At 40.6% G+C, this 14955-nt stretch overlaps 1 protein-coding gene across 7 annotated transcripts in view; it reads left to right on the top strand.

The window, feature by feature from the left end:
• The window catches only part of LY96 (lymphocyte antigen 96), a 112272-nt gene that overhangs the window by 14990 nt on the left and 82327 nt on the right, over positions 1 to 14955 (top strand). For all 7 annotated transcript variants that reach the window (XR_011606359.1, XM_071067406.1, XM_071067407.1 and 4 more), the window contains one exon: positions 3795 to 3923. Coding sequence is in view for 6 of the 7 variants with exons in the window: in XM_071067406.1 (XP_070923507.1) it covers positions 3795 to 3923 (129 nt within the window). In the remaining variant the exon portion in view is untranslated. The remainder of the gene's footprint in view (positions 1 to 3794; positions 3924 to 14955) is intronic.

The following is a 14955-nucleotide window of genomic DNA, read 5'->3' as shown; positions in this document are numbered from 1 at the left end:
TCTTTTTTGAAATGGAGTCTCTGTCTGTTGCCCCGGCTGGAGTACAGTGGCATGATCTCGGCTCACTGCAGTCTCTGCCTGCTGGGTTCAATCCATTCTCCTGCCTCAGCCTCCTGTGTAGCTGGGATTACAGGCGCCCACTACCACGTCCAGCTAATTTTTGTATTTTTAGTAGAGATGGGGTTTCATCATGTTGGCCAGGCTGGTCTTGAACTCCTGACCTCAAGTGATCCACCCGCCTAGGCCTCCCAAAGTGTTGGGATTACAGGCGTGAGCCACCGTGCCCACCCAATAAGACATTCTCTTGAAATTCAGGAATCCATCAGTGCAATAGGAGAGACAAATCTGCAGATAGTATGGTATAAGTGAAGTGATAGGAATAGAGCTTAGTGACAGCACAGAGCAAAGGATGATTAACTCTATTTCCTCCAATTTCCTGGCCAAGGATAAAATAAATAATCTAAAGTTTTGCTTGGCTAAGACTCTACAGTTTCTTCCTTTTTCCTAGGTTCTGTTTTCTGGTCTGTTGGCAGGTTTTACCCCTACACATTTGCCATAAAGGATGATTTACATAATGAGTAATCTCACTTTCAATTGAATCCCTTCCCCTTACACACAGGAAACAGGTTGTATCTTTCCAGGCCAAGATAATAAGACAGTACGAAATCATTTAGAGTTCTCTGAAAAGCAGACATTAAGAAGGAATTAGGCTAGAGATTTCTTGGAGGAAACACCTGTGAACAATAAAGGAAGCCAGAGTAGGCTAGGAGAAAATTCAGATTGGGGTGCAGCTCTGATAACTTTGAAAAGAGAGAAGGGAGGAAGGAGAATTAAGTAGGATAACCCTCAGACCAGAATGCATCCCTGAGACACTCTTGGCCTGAGCAACATAGGGAGCCCCAGAGCAGAATGCCTGTCGTAAGAGTCCCATGACAGGCGGGAGTAGCCTGGCTCTAGGGTCCTTGCAGTGCTGGATCATTATAGGAGCAGCCTATGAGAGGGTGGCCTCTGGCTGAGTGCTGAGATAGATGTGAAGGTGCGGCAGCTGCAGACTGTCTGCCAGCTACTCTCCTCACAGCAGCTGCTTTTGAAGGGAAATTTGAGGAACATATCTCGATGGCATCACAAATGTTTTATAATTTCTCACTAAATATGACATTTATATAACAAATTATATTAATTTATCAACACAATAATTATTCAGTCACATTTTTATAGTGCAATTATGACCTGAGTTTCCATAGAATATACTATAATGTTGGTATAAAGTGTGAGGCCACATTCATGGAAATCGACCTTATTTTTATGGCCTTATTTCTACTTGAATTCGGAAGGAGATACAAATACAAACTTGAACCAAAAATAGGTTGAGAATGGAAATGATATCTTTTGAGACATCATAGCCTTGCTAGTAAATTATTTGTATATTATTAACTGATTGACAAATAGAACTGGAGCATAAGCTTCCTTTAAGGTTATTTCTGGAAGTTCCTGGAATTGTCTTTGGTAAGCTAAAAAACAGTCCTCTTATATACCACATGACAGCCACCATGTTTATTTTCTTTTTTTGAGACGGAGTCTCACTCTGTCACCCAGGTTGGAGTGCAGTGGCGTGATCTCGGCTCACTGCAGCCTTCGCCTCTCAGGTTCCAACAATTCTCTACCTCTGGTAGCTGGGATTACAGGAGCCTGCCACCGCGCCCAGCTGATTTTTGTATTTTTAGCAGAGATGGGGTTTTGCCATGTTGGCCAGGATGGTCTCGAACTCCTGACCTCAGGTGATCTGCCCGCCTCAGCCTCTCAAATTGCTAGGATTACAGGCGTGAGCCACCGTGCCCAGTCCATGTTTCTTGTCCCTCACTCCAACACCCACATTGACATCCCTAGCCTGCTGAGCCACAAAAGTGATGTCTCATTGTTGCCATTGTTCATGTTCTTAACATGACCACAGGGGTGTCCAAGGCCAAGGAGTTTCTCACAACGTAAACTATTGAGTTGTCAAAGCAGGACTTCCTTTCCTGGAGTTATTGAAGACTGGAATCATGCTGTGTTTCACGAAGAAATGGAAGAAGGTCCTTTGCCCTGCATTGTCACTGGACACCACGGTGGCACTGTCTTGTGCTTCTGTGTCTCCAGGAATTCCTTGTGAAAATGGTCTTTCAGCTTCTACACACAGCCCTGCTTTTGGAGAAGTTCAAGCCAAAGTCCATGGAGTAGGCCATGGAATCACTGTTTGAAACAGACCCCATGATAGTCTTCTCCACACCCTACCCTGAAAGTTGAGAAGTGAAGACAAATTAGGAAGGTTGGTGGTGCTTCAGATTCAGAGCAATGAGGGCCTGCATGAAGGCAGCACGGTAATGGGTATGAAAAGGAGGTTAGAAAGATTTACTAGGACTGGGAATTCTAGTGCCAATTTGGTGATGAAGAGGAGGAAATCACTTTTAGATCTGTTGGGTAAGGTAACTGGGCAACATTTGAGTAGAGATATTGAATAAATACATGGGATCAATGCTCAGGAGAAAGGTTGAGACTAAAGTTGATTTGAGAATTGTCACCTTATGTGGTATTTGGTCTGAGAGAGTGTGCAGAGTGAAAATTGAGGAGAACTGAGGCTAGAACCTGGAGAAATCTAGGAGTCAATGAAATAGACTGAGGAGGAGGAGTCAGAGAGATTGGAGGACACCTGGAAGAGAGTGGTTGCACCAACACCAAAGAAGGTTTAGGGAAAGAAGCAGGCAGTTCTATTAAGCATAGCCAAGTTCAAATTAAAGTTAGAAAAGTTGTCTTTTGATTATGGTTATAATGAGTCATGGTGATCTTACTAGGAAAATATTTTCAGTGAGGTAGTGGTTGCAAAATTGTTTTCATTGTGAAAAGGATTGTGCATCTTTTTTGCCTGGGCACAGTGGCTCATGCCTGTAATCCCAGCACTTTGGGAGGCTGAGGTGGGTGGATCACAAAGTCAGGACTTCAAGACCAGCCTGGCCAAGATGGTGAAACCCCATCTCTACTAAAAATAAAAAAAAATTAGCTGGACGTGGTGGCAGGCGCCTGTCATCCCAGCTACTCGGGAGGCTGAGGCAGGAGAATCGCTTGAACCTGGGCAGCGAAGGTTGCAGTGAGCCAAGATTATGCCACTGCACTCCAGTCTGTCTCAAAAAAAAAAAAAAAAAAAAAAAAAAAAAAAAAAAAAGAAAAAGAAAAAGAAAGAAAAGGATTGTGCTTCTTTTTCATTTGGGCCAACTGAATAAGTTGGAAGAGTTGAGAAAAATGCATTGATTACTGGAATTTTTCATGGTAGTTGGAAATAGGGAGATCACAAGGAAATTAAAAAATAGCCATATATTTATTTTTCATCAAAAGATTCTATTTTATTCTCAAGAACTCTTTCATCAGAACTTCTAGAAAGTTGACTGTCTCACTGTCTTTCCTTTCCCTTTCTTTTCTTTTGAATTTTCTAGCAGAACCATGATTAGAACTAGACATTTTATGTCTTTATTTCATAGTTTTCTCTATGAAGTTATGAAGGCTCTTCTGTTTTTAGGCAGAGCATGCATAGTTTTACCGTGGAACATTGTATTTGATTATGATTTACTAGTTGCCCTCTCAGAACTTCAGTTTTCTCATCTGCAGAAGAAGAGTAATAATACCTACCTTTTAGATAGTTGTGATGATTAAATGAAATAATGTAAGAAAAGCACAGGGCCCCTTTTAACTATACAATAAATGTTAATCATTATGTATAAAAGAATCTACTATTTGAGGACCTAATAGGAGTTTTTCTTTTAAAGGGAGAGATGTAAAGCAATTATATTTCAATCTCTACATAACTGTCAACTCCATGACTCTTCCAAAGCGCAAAGAAGTTATTTGCCGAGGATCTGATGATGATTATTCTTTTTGCAGAGCTCTGAAGGGAGGTAAGTGTTCAGTTCATATTACTTTTAGAATAGGAAATAATTCCTTATGAAAATGTTGTGAAAATTAAATACATTGAAAATGAAAACTTCCTTTTCTGGTAATAATTCTTTTTCTATCCAAAGTTTTTACTTTTAGCAGCTTAAATAGCATTTTATAATTATGTACTTGAATTGTTAAGATGACACTTATATGATTTGTATTGTTAATATTTTTCATAGTAACCCACCAGATTTTCTATACAGTCATTGGTTTCTTCAGTGACTTCTGCCTTTATGTTCCTCCTTGGAATTATTTACAGAATCATAACATCCAGAAATTAGGACCCTTACAGAGATCTTGCACCAAGGGATAAAAAATAAAAATAAAAAATAAATTTAAAAAAAGGAATTACCACTTTAAAACTATATTCCAGCTTTTCCGTTTACCAGCAATGTGACTTTCAGCATGTTATTAATATTTAACTCTTCTTGGCCTCATTTTCCTCAGCTATAAAATGGGGAAGTAAAACACATCATAAATAGTTTTAAGAATTAAATTAGAGAATGTGTGTAAAAGAAAAAAAAAAGCCTAGTAGAGTGTTCAGAATAAGAATCCTTCTTTTGTTACTGATTTTCCAGTCCTGTCATCTTTATAATGAGGGAACTGATGTTTGCAGTGGCTCAGTAAGGTGTCCATGGTCATTTGGAGAACTAGTAACAGAGTAGCCTCCTAACTCTAAGATATGACTCTTCTACTGTGTCATGCTTTCTCTTTGAAAAAAAAAATTCCCTTAGCAGATTACTGTTTTTTTTTAAATTGTGCATTTCTTTTGCACAACTGTTTTACAATTATTTTACACAATCTCTGTGGGATTACACTGATATTTTACCTGAATCTTCAAAGTTTCTCTTTCTTGAGACCTCAGAGGTGTCAGACTCAAGTCAGCTTGTCTACTTCTTCTCTCCCTCCTCCCACTTTCTTCCATAAACATCTATTGAACCTAATTTGGGCAAATCATGATTTAGGTTCTGGTTATCTGAAGTTGAATGGTAGGATCTCCTTGCTCAGAAAGTCACTCTGGGGAAAACTGGATTGCCATATGCAGAAGAATGAACCTGGACCCCTATCTCTCACCACATTCAAAAATCAACTGAAGATGGATGAACAACTTAAGCATAAGATCTGCAATTATAAATATACTAGAAGAAACCTAGGGAAGATTCTAGACAAAGTCTAGACAAAGTCTAGAAGATTGGTCTAGACAAAGAATTTATGACAAAGATCTCAAAAGCACAGGCAATAAAGACAAAAGTAGACAAAAAGGATTTAATTACATCAAAAAGCTTCTGCATAGCAAAAGAAATAATGGAGTGAACAGACAATCTGTAGTATATGAGAAAAAATTCACAAACTATTCATCCAACAGGGTACTAACATTCAGAATGTACAAGGAACTCAAACAACTCAACAACAACAACAAAAACAACCGCATTAAGAAGTGGGAAAAGTGGCCGGGCACAGTGGCTCATGCCTGTAATCCCAGCACTTTGGGAGACTGAGACAGGTGGATCACGATGTCAGGAGTTCTAGATCAGCCTGGCCAACGTAGGGAAACCTTGTCTCTGCCAAAAATACAAAAATTAGCCAGGTGTGGTGGCATGTGCCTGTAGTCCCAGCTACTTGAGAGGCTGAGGCAGGAAAATCCCTTGAACCCGGGAGGTGGAGGTTGCAGTGAGGTGAGACGATGCCATTGCACTCCAGTCCAGGTGATAGAGTGAGACTCAGTCTCAAAAAAAAAAAAAAGAAAAAAAAAGTGGGAAAAGGACATGAGTGGATACTTATAGATACTTTTCAAAAGAAGAGATAGAAATGGCCAACACATATATTAAAACATGCTCAGCATCACTAATCGTCAGAGAAATGCAAATTAAAATTGCAATGAGATATCATCTTACCCCAGTCAGAATGGCTATTCTTAAAAAGACGAAAAGTAACAGATGTTAGCAAGAATATGGAGAAAAGAGAACTCATCCACTTTTGGTGGGAATGTAAATTAGTACAGCCTCTATGGAAAGCAGTATGGGGATTTATCAAAGAACTAAAAATAGAACCACCATTCCATCTAGTAATTTCACTACTAGGTATCTACTCAAAGGAAAAGGAATCAATACATCAAAAAGATACCTGCACTCATATGTTTATTGCACTAGTCACAATAGCAAAGGTATGGCGTTCACCTAAGTGTTCATCAACAGACGAATGGGTAAATAAAATGTGGTATATTTACACAATGGAATATTATTAAGCCATTACAAAAATGAAATCATGTATTTTTCAGCAACATGGATGGAACTGGAGGCCATTATCTTAAGTGAAACAAACCAGGCACAGAAAGTCAAATATTGCATGTTCTCACCCATAAGTGGGTGCTAAAAATGTGTACACATGTACTAGAGAGTGGAATGATAGTGAAGAGTTGGAAGGGTGAGGGGGTGGATGATGCAAAATTAGTTAATGGGTATATGTTACTTGGGTGATGGGAACCCTAAAAGCCCTGACTTGACCCTACACAACCTATGCAGGTAATGAGATTGCACATGTACCTGGTAAATCAGTATTAAAAAAAAAAAAGTCACTCCATTCTGGGAAATACTGTCACAAAAACAAAATTTACAATAAAATTACATGTAATTACCTGTAATGAATTTTATTGTAAATTCATTACAGGTGTGAGCCATTGCCATACAATAAAATTATATGTACATATAATTATACTAAATATAATTTTATTGTAAATTAATTGTAAAAAAAAGTATATGTAAACAACATATAGTTCTATTAGCAATAGAATTATAGGTTATTAGTTTTAACTATATAGTTACTAAATAACTGTGGCAGAAAAACTGGGATAAGGTGTTTTTTTTTTTGAGAAAAGATCTTGCTCCGTCACCCAGATTGGAGTGCAGTGGTGCAATCATAGCTCACTGCAGCCTCAAACTCCTCAGCTCAAGTCATCATCTAGTCACAGCCTCCTGAGTAGCAAGGACTACAGGCACAGGTTTATGCCCAGCTAATTTTTTTTTTTTTTTTTTTTTTTGAGACGGAGTCTCGCTCTGTCTCCCAGGCTGGAGTGCAATGGTGCAATCTCAGCTCACTGCAACCTGCACCTCCCGGGTTCAAGTGATTCTGCCTCAGCCTCCCGAGTAGCTGGGACTAAAGGTGTATGCCACCATGCCCAGCTAATTTTTGTAGTTTTAGTAGAGACAGGTTTTCATCATGTTAGCCAGGCTGGTCTCAAACTCCTGACCTCAGGCCATCCGACCGCCTCAGCCTCCCAAAGTGCTGGAATTACAGGTGTGAGCCACTGCACCTGGCCCTAATTTTAAATTTAATTTTATTTTAATTAAAAAATAGAGATAAGGTCTCACTTTATCTTGAGCCCAGGCTGGTCTTGAACTCCTGGGCTCAAGTGATCCTCCTGCCTCAGCCTCCCAGAGTGCTGGGATTACAGGTGTGAGCCATTGCTCCTGGGCATTTTTAAATTTTTTGTAGAGACAGGGTCTCACTATATTGCCCAGGCTGGTCAGACAAGCCTTCAATGGAGTATTTTATTAGAGTCTTGAATCTGAAAGCATCAGAGAGTGATGGGGAAAAACATTCCCTGGAGAGGAAACAGCATATGCAAACACATCTAGTCATGAAAGAGTATGGTTTATTTGGAGAGTAGTTTTTTTGTAGTTGGAGCAGAATGTGCTTGTGGGGAATTGCTGGAGATGAGCCTAGAAAAGGGGGCAGTGTGAGCATATAAGTCATGCGCAAAATATTGGCCTGTATCCTATAGTCAGTGGGCAGGGATGACCCACTGAGATTTCCATTTTTGCAGATAACTAGCATCCATATGGCAGGAGGTGGGGGTAGGCTGAGGCAGGAAACTTGGGTGGAAGGAAGAGCATCCAGGAGGCTCTGTGAGAGACCATGAAGGGTGAACGTGATGGCAGCCAGGGAGTAGCAGGCAGGAGATGAAAGAGAGCGTTTTGGGAGACAGAATAGGCAGGATACACTGATTTAATGTGGCAGGCAAGGATTAGGTAAGATCAAGAACCTCTTGGGCTGGTTGCCTGTAATACCACCACTTTGGGAGGCCGAGGATAAGAGTTTGAGGCCAGACTGGGCAAGGAGGTGAAACCCCATCTCTCAAAAAAAAAAAAAAAAAAAAAAAAAAAAATTAGCTGGGTGTGGTGGTACCAGCCTTTAGTCCAGCTACTTGGGAGGCTGAGGTGGGAGGATCACTTGCACCCAGGAGGTCTTGGCTAGCTGTGATCCACCATTGTACTCCTGACTCAAAAAAAAAGAAAGAAAAAAAAAAAGATAAAGAAAAAAAAGCACCACACTTGAGGGCCAGTGACTGGATGTATGGAAGTGCTATTATCTGAGATGATGTGTACAAAAGAACAGGCAGGTTTTTTTTTTTTTTTTAGGGAAACATAATGAGTTCTGGCTTGGGCATGTTAAGCTCAAGGTAATTTTGGAACATTCAAATAAACATGGCCATCTGGCAGCTGAGTATGTGGGCCCAGAACTTAGGACTTTCTGATTTAAGAAGCATTGACGTAGCAAGAGTCCCTTGAAATTTGGGAGTCAAATTTGCAAGTACCATACATATCTATGTTTAAAATAATTTTCCTTTTGGTTGTTATAAAAGTTATACATCTTTATGATATGATATTTAGAAAATATGGACAAGCAGTTATAAAGTAAAAGTTACCCATAATCTCACCAGTTTTTACACACACACACACACACACACACACACACATCTGTTTCTTTCAAAAAAACATTTATGAATCAATAGATGGATATTTCAAAGCATCTTAAATTTAATAAGCCTGAGCTGGGCATGGTAGTTCATGCCTGCAAGCCCAACACTTTGTGAGGCCAAGGCAGGTGGGTTGCTTGACATCAAGAGTTTGAGAACAGCCTGGACAACATGGTGAAATGCCGTCTCTACCAAAAATACAAAAATTAGCTGGGCCTGGTGGCTCATGCCTTTGGTCCCAGATACTTGAGAGGCTGAGGCGGGAGGATCACTGGAGCTTGGGCAGTGGAGGCTGCAGTGAGCTGTGATTGCACCACTGCACTCCAGCCTGGGCAACAGAGCAAGATCTTGTTTAAAAAAAATTTCATAAGCCTGTAAGTTCTGTTACCAGGATTTTGCTGGGGCTGCTGTTACTAAGTACCATAAACTGAATATCTTAGAAAAACAGAAATTTATCATCTAACAGCTCTGGAGTTCAGAAGTCTAAAACCAAGATAACGAGGCCATGCTTCCTCTGCAGGAGCTAGGCATGGATCTGTTCCAGGCCTCTCTCCTAACTTCTGGTGGCCTATGGCATGTCTTGCCTTGTAGATGGCCATCTTTTTCCTGGGGCCCTTCACTGTGGTCTTCCTTCCTATGTGTGCCTATCTCAGTGTCCAAATTTCCCCTTCTTAATAACGGATATTGGACTAGGGCCCACCCTAATGACCTCATTTTAACTTGACTGTCTGCAAAGATCCTGTTTCCAAATAAGGTCATGTTCACAGGCACTGGAAGTTAGGCCTTCAACATATCTTTTTGGGGGACACAATTCAATGTACAATACCATCTGAGGCTCGGATCCCGCTGCCTGCATAGTTGCCAGGAAAACTAGACTGGACCATGAGTGAGCTGCATGGACACCTTTTGGGAAGAGGAGAGGAGAGCCTAAGAAGGGGTTCTGTTCTCCCTCGCCCTTCCTAAGTTCCCTCTTGCCTTCTTCATTGTGGGCAAAGCTTCAAGCTAACTTCCTAAGAAAAGAATGGAAGGGTCCATTCCAAGATGGCCGAATAGGAACAGCTCTGGTCTGGAGCTCCCAGAGTGATTGACACAGAAGATGGGTGATTTCTGCATTTCCAACTGAGGTACCTGGTTCATCTCATTGGGACTGGTTGGACAGTGGGTGCAGCCCATGGAGGGTGAGCCGAAGCAGCACAGGGCATCGCCTCACCCGGGAAGTGCAAGGGGTCAGGGGATTTCCCTTTCCTAGCCAAGGAAAGCTGTGACAGACTGTACCTGGAAAATTGGAACACTCCTGCCTTAATACTACACTTTTCCAGTGGTCTTAGCAAACAGCACACCAGAAGATTGTATCCCGCACCTGGCTCAGCAGTGAGCCTTGCTCACTGCTAGCACAGTAGTCCAAAATCGAACTGCAAGGCAGCAGCCTGGCTTGGGGAGGGGCGTCCACTATTGCTGAGGCTTGAGAAGGTAAACAAAGTGGTGGGTAGCTCGAACTGGGTGGAGCCCACCGCAGCTCAACGAGGCCTGCCTGCGTCTCTAGACTCCACCTTTGGGGGCAGAGAATAGTTGAACAAAAGGCAGCAGAAACTTCTGCACACTTAAATGTCCCTGTCTGACATCTCTGAAGAGAGCAGTGGTTCTCCCAGCACGGTGTTTGAGCTCTGAGAACGGACAGACTGTCTCCTCAAGTGGGTCCCTGACTCCTATGTAGCCTAACTGGGAGACACCTCCCAGTAGGGGCTGACTGACACCTCAGACAGCTGGGTGCCCCTCTGAGACAAAGCTTCCAGAGGAAGGATCAGGATCAATATTTGCTGTTCTGCAGCCTCTGCTGGTGATACCCAGGCAAAGAGGTCTGGAGTGGACCTCCAGCAAACTCTAACAGACCTGCAGCTGAGTGTTCTGACTGTTAGAAGGAAAACTAACAACAGAAAGGAATAGCATCAACATCAACGAAAGGGACATCCACACCAAAACTCCACCTGTACGTCACCATCATCAAAGACCAAAGGTAGATAAAACCACGAAGATGGGGAGAAACCGGAACAGAAAAGCTGAAAATTCTAAAAACCAGAGCGCCTCTTCTCCTCCAAAGGATCACAGCTCCTCGCGAACAACGGAACAAAGCTGGATGGAGAATGACTTTGACAAGTTGACAGAAGTAGGCTTCAGAAGGTCAGTAATAACAAACTTCTCCGAGCTAAAGAAGGATGTTCGAAACCATTGCAAGGAAGCTAAAACCCTTGAAAAAAGATTAGATGAATGGCTAACTAGAATAAACAGTGTAGAGAAGACCTTAAATGACCTGATGGAGCTGAAAACCATGGCATGAGAACTTTTGCGATGCATGCAGAAGTTTCAGTAGCCGATTCGATCAAGTGGAAGAAAGGGTATCAGTGATTGAAGATCAAGTTAATGAAATGAAGCGACAAGAGAAGTTTAGAGGAAAAAGAGTAAAAAGAAATGAACAAAGCCTCTAAGAAACATGGGACTATGTGAAAAGGCCAAATCTACCTTTGTTTGGTGTACCTGAAAGTGATGGGGAGAATAGAACTAAGCTGGAAAACACTCTTCAGGACAGTATCCAGGAGAACTTCCCCAACCTAGCAAGGCAGGCCAACATTCAAATTCAGGAAATACAGAGAACACCACAAAGACACTCTTTGAGAACAGCAACCCCAAGACACATAGTTGTCAGATTCACCAAGGTTCAAATGAAGGAAAAAAATGTTAAGGGTAGCCAGAGAGAAAGGTTGGGTTACCCACAAGGGAAGCCTATCAGACTAACAGTGGATCTCTTGGCAGAAACTCTACAAGCCAGAAGAGAGTGGGGGCCAATATTCAACATACTTAAAGAAAAGAATTTTCAACCCAGAATTTCATAATCAGTCAAACTAAGCTTCATAAGTGAAGGAGAAATAAAATCCTTTACAGACAAGCAAATGCTGAGGGATTTTGTCACCACCAGGTCTGCCTTACAAGAGCTCCTGAAGGAAGCACTAAACATGGAAAGGAACAACCAGTACCAGCCACTGCAAAAACATGCCAAATTGTAAAGACTATTGATGCTAGGAAGAAACTGCATCAACTAATGGGCAAAAAGACCAGCTAACATCATAATGACAGGATCAAATTCACACATAACAATATTAACCTTAAATGTAAATGGGCTAAATGGTCCAAATAAAAGACACAGACTGGCAAATTGGATAAAGAGTCAAGATCCATCAGTGTGCTGTATTCAGGAGATCCATCTCATGTGCTGAGACACACAGGTTCAAAATAAAGAAATGGAGGAAGATCTACCAAGCAAATGGAAAGCAAAAAAAAGAGTAGGTTGCAATCCTAGTCTCTGATAAAACAGACTTTAAACCATCAAAGATCAAAAGAGAAAAAGAAGGCCATTACATAATGGTAAAGGAATCAATTCAACAAGAAGAGCTAACTATTCTAAATATATATGTAGCAAATACAGGAGCACCCAGATTCACAAAGCAAATCCTTAGAGACCTACAAAGAGACTTAGACTCCCACACAATAATAATCGGAGACTTTAACACCCCTTTGTCAATATTAGACAAATCAACAAGACAGAAGGTTAACAAGGATATACAGGATTTGAACTCAGCTCTGCACCAAGCAGACCTAATAGACATCTACAGAACTCTCCACCCCAGATCAATAGAATATACATTCTTCTCAGCACCACATCGCACTTATTCCAAAATTGACCACATACTTCCAATTGGAAGTAAAGCCCTCCTCAGCGAATGTGAAAGAACAGAAATCACAACAAATTGTCTCTCAGACCACAGTGCAATCAAATTAGAACTCAGGATTAAGAAACTCACTGAAAACTGCACAACTACATGGAAACTGGACAACCCACTCCTGAATGACTACTGGGTAAATAACGAAATGAAGGCAGAAATAAAGATGTTCTTTGAAACCAATGTGAACAAAGACACAACATACCAGAATCTCTGGGACATATTTAAAGCAGTGTGTAAAGGGAAATTTATAGCACTAAATGCCCACAAGAGGAAGCAAGAAAGATCTAAAATCAACAACCTAACATCACAATTAAAAGAACTAGAGAAGCAAGAGCAAACAAATTCAAAAGATAGCAGAAGGCAAGAAATAACTAAGATTAGAGCAGAACTGAAGGAGATAGAGACAAAAACCCTTCACAAAATCAATGAATCCAGGAGCTGGTTTTTTGAAAAGATCAACAAAATAGATAGACCACTAGCAAGATTAATAAAGAGGAAAAGAGAGAAGAATCAAATAGATGCAATAAAAAATGATAAAGGGGATATCACCACTGATCCTACAGACATACAAACTACCACCAGAGAATACTATAAACACCTCTACACAAATAAACTAGAAAATCTAGAAGAAATGGATAAATTCCTGGACACATACACTCTCCCAAGATTAAACCAGGAAGACCTTGAATCCCTGAATAGACCAATAACAGACTCTGAAATTGAGGCAATAATTAATAACCTACCAACCAAAAAAAGTCCAGACCCAGATGGATTCACAGCCAAACTCTACCAGAGGTACAAAGAGGAGCTGGTACAATTCCTTCTGAAACCATTCCAATCAATAGAAAAAGAGGGACTCCTCCCTAACTCATTTTATGAGGCCAACATCATCCTGATACCAAAGCCTGGCAGAGACACAACAAAAAAAGAGAATTTTAGACCAATATTCCTGATGAACTTAATGTGAAAATCCTTAATAAAATACTGGCAAACCGAATCCAGCAGCACATCAAAAAGCTTATCCACCAAGATCAAGTTGGCTTCATTCCTGGGATGCAAGGCTGGTTCAACATACACAAATCAATAAACATAATCCATCATGTAAACAGAACCAAAGACAAAAACCACACGATTATCTCAATAGATGCAGAAAAGACCTTCGACAAAATTCAACAGCCCTTCATGCTAAAAACTCTCAATAAACTAGGTATTGATGGGACATATCTCAAAATAATAAGAGTTATTTATGACAAACCCACAGCCAATATCATACTGAATGGGCAAAAACTGGAAGCATTCCCTTTGAAAACTGGCACAAGACAGGGATGCCCTCTCTCACCACTCCTATTCAACATAGTGTTGGAAATTCTGGCCAGGACAATCAGGCAAGAGAAAGAAATAAACGGTGTTCAATTAGGAAAAGAAGAAGTCAAATTGTCCCTGTTTGCAGATGACATGATTGTATATTTAGAAAACCCCATCATCTCAGCCCAAAATCTCCTTAAGCTGATAGGCAACTTTAGCAAAGTCTCAGGATACAAAATAATGTGCAAAAATGACAAGCATTCCTATACTCCAATAACAGACAAACAGAGAGCCAAATCATGAGTGAACTCCCATTCACAATTGCTACAAAGAGAATAAAATACCTAGGAATACAACTTACAAGGGATGTGAAGGACTTCTTCAAGAACTGCAAACCACTGCTCAATGAAATAAAAGAGGACACAACAAATGGAAGAACATTCCATGCTCATGGATAGGAGGAATCAATATTGTGAAAATGGCTATACTGTCCAAGGTAATTTATAAATTCAATGCCATCCCCATCAAGCTACCAATGACTTTCTTCACAGAATTGGAAAAAACTACTTTAAAATTAATATGGAACCAAAAAAGAGCCTGCATTGCCAAGACAATCCTAAGCAGAAAGAACAAAGCTGGAGGCATCACGCTACCTGACTTCAAACTATACTATAAGGCTACAGTAACCAAAACAGCATGGTACTGGTACCAAAACAGAGATATAAACCAATGGAACAGAACAGGGGCCTCAGAAATAATACCACACATCTGCAACCATCTGATCTTTGACAAACCTGACAAAAACAAGAAGTGGGGAAAGGATTCCCTATCTAATAAATGGTGCTGGGAAAACTGGCTAGCCATATGTAGAAAGCTGAAACTGGATCCCTTCCTTAAACCTTATACAAAAATTAATTCAAGATGGATTAAAGACTTAAATGTTAGACCTAAAACCATAAAAACCCTAGAAGAAAGGTTCTTCTAGGCAATATGATTCAGGACATGGGCATGGGAAAGGACTTCATGACTAAAACACAAAAAACAATGACAACGAAAGTCAAAATAGAAAAATGGGACCTAATTAAACTAAAGAGCTTCTGCACAGCAAAAGAAACTCCCATCAGAGTGAACAGGCAACCTACAGAATGGGAGAAA

This window comes from Macaca nemestrina, chromosome 8 (genome assembly GCF_043159975.1).
Source record: "Macaca nemestrina isolate mMacNem1 chromosome 8, mMacNem.hap1, whole genome shotgun sequence".
Taxonomy (NCBI): Eukaryota; Metazoa; Chordata; class Mammalia; order Primates; family Cercopithecidae; genus Macaca; species Macaca nemestrina.
This window is presented reverse-complemented; position numbering and strand designations above follow the sequence as displayed.